At 48.5% G+C, this 10252-nt stretch overlaps 1 protein-coding gene across 2 annotated transcripts in view; it reads left to right on the top strand.

The window, feature by feature from the left end:
• Positions 1-9605, top strand: part of Lama1 (laminin subunit alpha 1) — a 129340-nt gene extending 119735 nt beyond the window's left edge. For both annotated transcript variants that reach the window (XM_021186178.2, XM_029471548.1), the window contains 8 exons: positions 858-993; positions 2181-2293; positions 2852-3041; positions 3961-4119; positions 4484-4637; positions 5540-5673; positions 8478-8700; positions 9258-9605. In XM_021186178.2, coding sequence (XP_021041837.1) covers positions 858-993; positions 2181-2293; positions 2852-3041; positions 3961-4119; positions 4484-4637; positions 5540-5673; positions 8478-8700; positions 9258-9418 — 1270 coding nt within the window. In that variant the 3' untranslated portion in view covers positions 9419-9605. The remainder of the gene's footprint in view (positions 1-857; positions 994-2180; positions 2294-2851; positions 3042-3960; positions 4120-4483; positions 4638-5539; positions 5674-8477; positions 8701-9257) is intronic.
• Positions 9606-10252: the final 647 nt, after the last annotated feature.

Below are 10252 nucleotides of genomic sequence, written 5' to 3' on the forward strand. Positions count from 1 at the left end.
GTGGGGAAAGTGGTGTCAGAACCTAGCGACCAGCATCTGCCTATAGGAAATGATAACGTGCTCAGTAGGAGGAGTTATTGATTCCATCCTTGCTAGGCTGCTGGAGGGACTTCCTGAAGACAAGGGGACTTCCGATGCTCCGGATGTAACCTCGAGAGATGGCAGGGGTCTTTCACAGTCACAGTGACCTTCTCTGAGAAGTTACCTTCTCGGAGTCCCTGAACAGAGCAAGAGTAGACCTGTGGTTGCACAGACTCTGGTGTAAGAGCAGAGCCTTACTCAGATATCTGTAGATTTATATACAGTCACCAGTTGCTCGTCCATCCCTCTACTGATGAGGCAACTTCATGCTCCTAAAAGCCACGAGGCTTTGGAATGCATAGTCGGGTATAGCTTTGGTAGTTGGGTATAGCTTTGGGAGGTGCCAGTGAGGTCCAAGCTGCTGTCGGATTGTGGCCAGAGCTTCTTGGTAGAGAGACCAGCGACAAGCCCAGTTCAGAACAAAGAACCAGTATTAAATGGAAACTGCTGCCCAGTGGGGTGGGGAACCAGAGACTCGATGACCTGAGAGCTCAGCCTACAGCAGGTGACAGTCTTGACTCAACTCTGAGCTCAGGAACATCCAGGTTACCAGCATGGTCCAGGTTTAGGGGTGTATGCTTATTTTCATCAGAACCAAAGAAAAAGAGCGGTGTGCCCATGTAACTCGGGCACCGTGAAGGATGGTTGGCTTGGTTATCCTAAGAGAAATGGATCAGTGGTTTAAAATGGGTTCTAATTGCCATTTTAATCAAATGATTAGGTCCCCACGCTCCTCCAGGGCCTTTTCTTTACAGTGCTCTCTCATTTGTCTGTAGACTTTTGGACTTCACTCATGCGACTGGCTCTGAGCAAGTAGAGCTGGACACATGCTTGCTGGTCGAAGAGCCCATGCAGAGTCTGCACAGAGAACACGGGGAACTCCCTCCAGAACCCCCAACTTTACCACAGCCTGTAAGCACGGCATCCCTTCAGTGGGGGTCATCTAGGTCTGGTCAGGAGAAAGCCACTGGCTAGGAGGAGTGAACCCAGGCAGACAGATTCCAAGAAAGCCAAAAGTGAGCCAGGAAGCAATGGGAACCCAGGAGTCAGGGCAGCTGGGGAAAGCACACAGAAAGAGCTGGAACCAAGTCCCAAGAGGGCACTGGAGCTGGGAGGGAGGGGAAAGTGTGCCAGCTGTGCCCTCTCCCCACCTCCCAGTTTCTCAGCTGTCCCTCCGATGAGCAGAATATCTGAGAGTCATTTGTCTCTCTGGGGACTGGGAAGTGACTTTAAGAATCTGATCAATCACTGGCAGGGATAGGGTGGAAGCTCTTGTCTGTGGATGACTCAGAGTTGGCACCCCAAGTGGTTAGTGCACCATGAGAGTTTTGATGGTTTCCCTAATGCCCCTGTAATGTGTCAGATTTAGGTGGGGGAAGCCCAGAAGGAAGCATGTACCTGAGTCCCTGGGTGTGATTCAGTGTTCAAGTATAGGAGTTTGGTCCGTTAAGGGAAATCTGGTCACGACACTTTATTTTCCCCCCTTCCGACTTCTCAGAAGATGGTGTGTAGTTATTCCAATACAGCACTGTCTCTGCTGGGCCCCAGAGTTCAAGCCTGTTTCCTAGTTGTAAACCCACGTAGCAATCTCGGCATCCTGTGTGAGACGATGTGGAGGCAGCCAGCACTGCCAAAGGCCCTGCCCTGTGCTCCTGGCTTCTGGCCAGGGTCCTGGGCCCTTCAAGCCCAGTTTTTGTTTCCATTTCCTGTACCTATTATGTGAATTGAAGGGCCTGTGAGACCTGAGGGCACTGTTGTCTCCCTGTGGTGTCCCAGCTGTGGCTGCCTTTTGGCCACCAGTGTCCTCGGGCCATCCTCATGATCCCTTAGACCCAAGGAAGTCTCATAGAGGAACCCCCATCTATCATCCGAGGGAAGGTGAGCTGGAGTAATGGTGAGAAATGGCAGGAAGCTGAGATGGTTCCTTGGGGAGAAAGGCGCTGAGGGGTACATAGTTTAGGATAGAGATCCAGATGAGTCAAACCACAGTGGTAGCAGCTGCTGTTCCATCATGGTGGCTTCTGGGATATTTCCTTTATGGAAGAACATGGTAGGGGTCCTGGCTTCCCTGGCTCAGGGTCCCTATGCACCTCTTACAGGAACTGTGCGCAGTAGACACGGCTCCGGGGTATGTGGCAGGTGCTCACCAGTTCGGCCTCTCGCAGAACAGCCACATGGTGCTCCCTCTGAATCAGTCTGATGTCCGGAAGAGGTACGCCATTTTCCTCAGGTCACTCTGAGGTTCTCCTTACCAGACGATGAGGAAAGCATGGTGCTAGCTTCTGAAATTAGCATTATCTGCTCATATCCAACAGATTCAGTGGTCCACACGGACCCAGACAAGGATGCCCTGTATTCCAGGCCCCTAATGATAGCATACTCTGCATTGCCCTAAAACAACTGAAGGCTTTCCTGGTGACCTGCATGGGAGTCTTGCTCGTTTTTGTCATTCAGAGCTCAGCTAAAATGTCATAGAGTTGTTCACTTTAATTAGTTAGTACAGCGACCCGCCTCTCTGGGATGTAGCAGGGATATGGTTCTAGCCTTGGTTTCAAGGTTTCAGGAATTCCTTCTCATTTTTTACCATCTTAGAAAGTTCCCATCAGCCATCTGTGCCACGAATGGGAGCGTGAGTGAGTGAACACCTCCTCTCTCTGGAGACTGAGGCTGGTGTATGATAAAGCAGCAATGGGTTCTCTCGTGGAGGTCACGTTAAGCACTAGAAGCTGACCTACCCGGTCACCGGTGCTGAGTCCCTGTCCTCCCTCAGGCTCCAGGTGCAGCTGAGCATTCGGACATTTGCCTCCAGTGGCCTCATTTACTACGTGGCTCATCAGAACCAAATGGACTACGCCACGCTCCAGCTCCAAGAGGGCCGCCTGCACTTCATGTTTGATCTCGGCAAGGGCCGGACCAAGGTCTCCCACCCTGCCCTGCTCAGCGATGGCAAGTGGCATACAGTAAGTTCCCCGGAGGCCCTGTCACCTGTCCCAAACTCTCTCCCTGCGTCTGTGGTGGTAATTCCATTTTCTTGATGGGAATCTGTGCCTTTTGGCCCTTCATTGTCGCTAGGTTTGACATCTCCCCCAAATGGTGTAAGCATCTTCTCAGCAGGGCCCCGTTCTACTCCCTGAATTTCTCCAGACACTTGTTCAGTGTTGAACACCCAATAAACACCCAACTGCTGGCGAGAGAACGAATCAGAGGTCTCAAATCCTGTTCTTGACTTGGCAAGAAGCCAGAGTCTTAGGGTTTCATTTCTGTGAAAAGACACCATGACTGCCCATGGCAACTTGTCCAAAGAAACCGTTTAATTGAGGCTGGTTTAGAGTTTCGGAGGTTTAGTCCATTATCAGCCTCACAGCAGGAAGCATTGGCACTTTGTAGGCAGACATGGTGCTGAAGAAGGAGCTGAGAGTTCTACATCTTGATGCACAGGCAGCAGGGGTAAGACTGCCACACTAGACCTAGCTTGAGCATATGAGTCCTCAAAGGCCACCTCCACAGTAACACACTTCCCCCAAGAAGGACACACCTCCTCCAAGTAGGACACACCTCCTAATAGGGCTACTCCCTATTTAAACACATGAGTTTAGGGGGGGGGCAATCCTCTTCAAACCACCCCAACCAGTGGCCTGGAAGAATTGTGCTGCTCATCGAAGCGTCTGCTGATAACCAGGGCTCTGAAGCTCTGCGGTCGAGTCTCCCCATCTCCTACCAGCCTCAATCTAGTCTCTGCCACAGCATTCCACGGGCAGAGCCATCCACCAGGGTTTGGTCTGGGCTCTCATCGATCTTAAGGAACACATGTCTTAAGCACACTTCTGTTAAAGCTTTCTCACATGATTTGCAAATTCTGGATGTTTTCATTTCCCATAGGTCAAGACAGAATACATTAAAAGGAAGGCGTTCATGACTGTTGATGGCCAAGAGTCCCCCAGTGTGACTGTGGTGGGCAATGCAACCACGCTGGATGTGGAAAGGAAGCTGTACCTCGGAGGCCTTCCCAGCCACTACAGGGCCAGGAACATCGGGACTGTAAGCAGCGGCTTGTGGGTTGGTGGAGGACTGTTATGTTCCAGTGCTCTTGTTCCCCCACCCCAATCGACTTGGGGGAAAGCCCAGCAAATCACTATGTGCACATTAGTGAGAGAAGCTCTTTGGATGCAAGCAGTGTTTTAGCAAGAAATGTAGAAAACACTTCCAGGGCATCATCACTAAAGGACCAGATTGAGAGAGCAAAGGAGGGGGGGGTGTTCACCTGAGGAATTGCCACTGTTAAACTTTAGAAACCAAGATGCTGTCATAATGTGTGCTATTGAGGGAGGCTTAGTGAAGCACAGGAAAACTACATTCTATCTCATCATCAGCTCCACCTTCTTTCCTGTCTCCATTGCTTTAGATCACCCACAGCATCCCTGCCTGCATTGGGGAAATGATGGTTAATGGCCAACAACTGGATAAAGACAGACCCTTGTCTGCCTCTGCTGTGGACAGGTGCTATGTCGTGGCCCAGGAAGGAACTTTCTTTGAAGGAAGCGGATATGCAGCTCTTGGTATGTGCCGTTAGCTGCCTGAAGGAACTCCTTGGGTTTAGTGTGTTCACTGAGATGGTGTGGATCCATCTCTGATAGGATGAGACCCCGCTAGAGAGGCTGCCTAAGGTCGTGTTTGTTTATTTGGTATTCTGGTCTGTGCCTAACTGTTCATGCAAAGCCTGCACCAAAAAGGGCACATTCCCTGTCTAGGTTAAAAAAGACCCTTGAATTGAAAAGCAGGCGTGCATGCCTGTGATTCCAATGCTTGGAAAGCTGAGGCAGGAGGATCCCAAATTGTATATCAATCTGAATGATAATAATGATAGCATATCTTTAAAAATAAGAACACGAAATACTGAGAAGAACCAGGGCTCTGGTAGGAGACGAGGTAGGGAGCCCGAATGCAATGCGCTGATCAGATTGTCTTTTAGCCCCAGCCGTGGTAACAACTGCTCTCTAGTGCCAATATTCATCCAATGGTAATGATGCCCTACAAGATACACATTAATTAAGAAGGTTAACAGGGAAAGCCTATCAAGCTGGATATATCTAGGGCCCAAGGGATCAGATGCAGATGAAGGAAGTCCCTGCCCACCCTCTGTTCTGGTTCGTGACTGAGCAACTTCTTCAAAGGCAGTCTTTTTATCTGGGCTTGTTCATGCACGCCTGCAATTTCAGCACTCAGGTGGCAGAGGCAGGAGGATTGCAAAGCTGGTGGCTGTCTGGTGACACGGCAAGGTTCTACTTTAGAAGAAAAACAAAAACTAGTGTTTCTTCTTATGAGCACTGAGGTCTGGGGGATGGGTGGGGATGCAGCTGACCCAGGTCTTGAACTTGGCCAGTACCATGAAGGCTTGCCCAGCCCAGCCCTGTCCAGCCTGTGGGTTCTCACCATGACAGTGCTGCCTTGTGTTTTTCAGTCAAGGAAGGCTACAAAGTTCGATTGGATTTAAATATCACACTGGAGTTCCGTACTTCCTCTAAGAATGGCGTCCTCCTGGGGATCAGCAGTGCCAAAGTGGATGCCATTGGCCTAGAGATTGTAGATGGCAAGGTAGGTGGTCCACCTGCAAGCCCCGCCTACCCTACCAGAGGCAGAGCAGAAATTGCTTAGATTCAAGTTTCTTATTATCCACTTCATTAATGGAAACAAAAGAAATTTCCATTAGTATTTTAAAATAAGGTCTAGAAAGCTATGTTCAGAGTAACTTCTTTTTATACATTTGAGTTAAACTGGCATTTCTTACTACATTTTACCGGGAACAATATGCCCGTATAATGCCCTATCTCTTCTAATAAGTTTTAACTATTCACTTGCAAATAAGCAGAGTCCCACAGAATTGCAGTGAAACGAACACGAATGTCCCCACCCCCAGGCTTCTCATAGTCAGGTCAGGCACAGCCCACGCTGAATCCCCAAGGGACAGCATCACGACCCTCAGGACTTCATAAGATGGACTATGTGTGCACCCACCTGTGTGCATAGCTTGTGATATGCAAATGAAACCATCACTGCCATCCAGATCCATAGCAACCATGGCATTACCACCAGACTCTTCCCACGGTGCTCCTTGGTAACCACAGGCCCCAGACCCTGCCTTCCTTGCCCTTGGCAACCATTGATCTGCCTCTACTGCCTTGCGGGAGAGAACGGGGCATGTATGCTATGCTACCCTTAAGCCACAGAAACCATGGATGCTAGAGTCTTGGGGTGCCCTCTCCTGCAATATGCTTGGCCACCATGAGTGAGATGCTGGAATCTTCCTTTTGGAAAGCAAGGGATATGGACCCTCTCAGATTCACATGCTAAAGTCCTCCCCCACTAGCATCTCTCAGAGTCTGGTGTTTAAAGAGGCCATTGGGAGCTAGTGAGATGGCTTACTGAGCATAAATGCCTGATGTTAATACTAATGACATCAGTTCAATCTCCAGGACCCACAGGGACAGAAAGAAAGAAAAAACAAAAACACAAAAAAGCAATTCCAGCGTTGACTTCTGTGTGCTCAGACATGGGCACATGCACAAGCCCACACAATAAATATGTATAAATCAAAAGTAACTCAGTTAAAATGAGATCATTAAGTGGGCTGTGAGCCAGTCTGACTGTGACCAGCAGGACACAGACACACAGGAGACCAGGCACAGAGAAGGCTCCTTGCGTGCTCCCATGCATTTACTTGCTTGGTTTGTGTATTTTCCTTTTCGGTTCTTGGCTCTTAGGATTGCCTACAGTGGGGTCAAGGGAGACTGGCAAAGTTCCCCTTGCCTTGTTCTTCACCTCTCCTCTTCCTGCCTCAATTAAAAAACAAAAACAAACAAACAAACAAACAAAACCCTACCTCCACGACAGATTGCTGCCTCAATGCCATGGTTTAGAGCCAATTTTCCTTCTCATCCTATACTTAAATATATATTTTTTATAAATGTATATATTGTTTGAAAACCTAACATCTTTTTTACAAGTTTTTGCATGATATCTAAAAAGAAAAAATTATCAGAACTGTAAAAGCTATGAAAGAATGTAATTTTCAGTTGTACTCTGTATTTTACTTTGTTGTTGTTGTTGTGTTCTATATATTACTTCTTACTCTCTTGCAACTTTATTTAGTGTTCTTTCCAATGCTCTGCAATATACATCTTTAGTGTGTCACACACACACAGTGTGCTCTGAAATAGTAGTGGTCTTGTAGGTATCTGGTCCAAAAGACTTGGGACAAATGCTAACTATGGAGCCTACTGGCATACCAAAACACACACTGGCGCCCAGACTCACTCAGTACCTGTGGCTCCCCTCAGCTCTTCTCAGCCCACTACTATCCTAAACTTCTCCAGCCCTTGGACTTTGCTTCCTCTAGCTTCTGGTTCCTATATGACTCTGTCATTATGGCCCTGCATCCACACTTTCTCTCCCCAGTTCAGTCTACTGGTCATATTTAGTCTACTGCTTTCTCTGCCCACTCTGGACTCTCCCAGATGCCTCCCGCTATACTCTTCCCATCAGCCATACTTTGGAGCTATGTCCTTAGCTTTCCACAGTAGGCAGTGTGGGAAACTTAGAACAGCAGGCTTGAAACTCTCACCTCCCTCAGTTATCCTGAGATGCCAGAACCACATAATGGTGGAGCTTTAAACCCAAAACTTGACTTGCCCAGCTCTGGAGGCTAGAAGTGTAAGGCTTGACCGGGTTGGCCTCTCCTTAGACCTCACTCCTTGGCCTGTACATGGCTCATGGCTATCTTCTCCTCACATTGACTTTTCTCTGGGTACCTGTGCCCTGATGACTCTGATAAGCACACAGATTAGATTAAAGTTCACCATAGTGACTTCCTTTTTAACTTAACAACCTCCTTAAGGTCCCCATATCTGAATATCATCGTATCCTGACAGATGTTAGGGGTTAGACCTCAAGTGTGTGAACAGCTTTTGGAGTGACACCATTTAGCCCAGAACCCCTCTCTGTCCTTTGCAAAGCCATGGCTTTTTGTTCACGGCTCCCTGTTGTGGAGCATCTGTGCCTGGTCAGGGAAGTTAGCAAGTGATCATGATTGGACAGTCCAGTTTCTGGGGAAACTGCAGACTCCTGAAAATGTCCTGAAGTGCTCTGAGAATGGAGCACTGATTTTGGAACTGTGGGGGGCTGGATGGAGTCCCAGTGTTTTAGGGGGTGATCCTCCACTGTTGTTGTTTGTCACGGTCATTGCTCCTTGTTTCCAGAATCCTATGTAGTCCTCCGCTCTGAGAACAATTCATGAATGTGCTGTGCTCCATGGCTTCTTGGCCTTCTGGCTGAGATCCAGTGCAAAAACAAGGCAGTGGTCCTAAATGTAGCGAACTCACCCAGGCATTTGCATCGTCCAGGTCTTGTTTCACGTCAACAACGGTGCTGGAAGGATAACAGCCACCTACCAGCCCAGAGCTGCCAGAGCTCTCTGTGACGGCAAGTGGCACACACTCCAAGCCCACAAAAGCAAGCATCGCATCGTCCTGACCGTGGATGGGAACGCCATTAGGGCGGAAAGCCCCCACACCCATTCCACCTCGGCAGACACCAATGACCCCATTTATGTGGGTGGCTACCCTGGTATGTGTGACTCCCTCTTTGGTTGATCCACACCGGAGGCTCGGTCCTGTGAAGGTGTAAATGCAAAGGCTCATGGGGTAGGAATTGAACAATGCATAATTTAATGACAAGTCCCACCGCTTTAGATAAGTGGTTTGAAGTACTGGACCTAAACTTTTTTGGGAAATTTAGCATAACCCCCATCACGTACAAGCTTCTCACTGAGAACGATGGCTCTGCCATGACGTAAGCTGGATAATCCCACCTCTGCCCTAGATGACCTCAAGGCTGGAGTCTAAGTCAGGCATAGACTGGACTCATCCTCCTGTATCAAATTTGCATTTGAAATGTCCCAAGAAATTATTGCAGAGCCTCAACACCTGTCTGGTGACTTTTCAAGTCCCAACTATGCCCTCAAGGCACTGCCTGATAAAAGTTAGCAGGAATTCTGCTACCCACTAAACCCACGTGTGCAGGAAGTGTTATGATTTGAGGGTCGTTTGAGGTCATTTTTCTCTCTTTTAATATGCCCTATCTCAACAAAATTAAGCAACCCTTGTCCCTTTCTCCCTGAACAGCCCACGTCAAACAGAACTGCCTGAGCAGCCGGGCCTCATTTCGGGGCTGTGTGAGGAACCTCAGGCTGAGCAGGGGCTCACAAGTGCAGTCCTTGGACCTGAGCAGAGCCTTTGACCTACAAGGAGTCTTCCCTCATTCCTGCCCTGGGCCTGAGCCCTAAACTGCCGCCAGCCTCTGCCCTTGGGATCATCATCAACGCGTGGAGGAGAGCAGTTTGTGAACTCAAGCAGCTCCCATTGCCATCCCATTGCCATCTCAGGTTATGTTTCCAGAGGAAAATGCTGTATTTATGTTGAACTAAAGCCACACGGACAACAGATACCTCTATTAAACGGTTTAAAATGTCAGTGGAATCCATGGTCTCCTCTTTTGAGTTTTCAGATGGGACTTTGTGGGTGTGGGATTTTTCTGCTGAAGACTTGATAGTGTTCGCTGGTTTGCATTTTTAAGCATACAGAAAATGAAATGTCACACAGCAGGCTGTATTAGATGAGAGCATAGAATGGATAATTCTGTTTTTTAACGTTTCATACACTGGGTAGACGTCAGGACCTGAGCACAGCCTAAGCTGGTATTTTTACAAAAGCTTTGTTCAAAGGCTGACGATGGGATCCAGAGCCTAAGCCACACTGTATTATGAGGGTTGGGATATAGTTAGATGCCTCTCAGCACAAGCAACTGGGGAAATGGGGCTGATTTTCTAAGGACATGACATCAACAAATGCCAGTCTCTAGAGGGGACATGTCAGGTGATTCTCATTTCTTTTCATCAGACACAACTGTGTGTTGTGCAGGCTGGCCTTGAGCTTACTTCATAACGGACACCAGCTTCCCTTTCCAGTTCCCTCAGCCTCCTCCCTGATCCCTCCATGCATGCCTGGCAGGAAATGTTAAATGGTTTTCTGGGCTTGCCTTCCCTGCATCTCTGTGCCTAGCACAAGGATGTCAAAGCCACTATTTTACCTGAGAGTTATGAGGACAAGGAAATTATGTG

Source organism: Mus caroli, chromosome 17 (assembly GCF_900094665.2).
Source record: "Mus caroli chromosome 17, CAROLI_EIJ_v1.1, whole genome shotgun sequence".
NCBI lineage: Eukaryota > Metazoa > Chordata > Mammalia > Rodentia > Muridae > Mus > Mus caroli.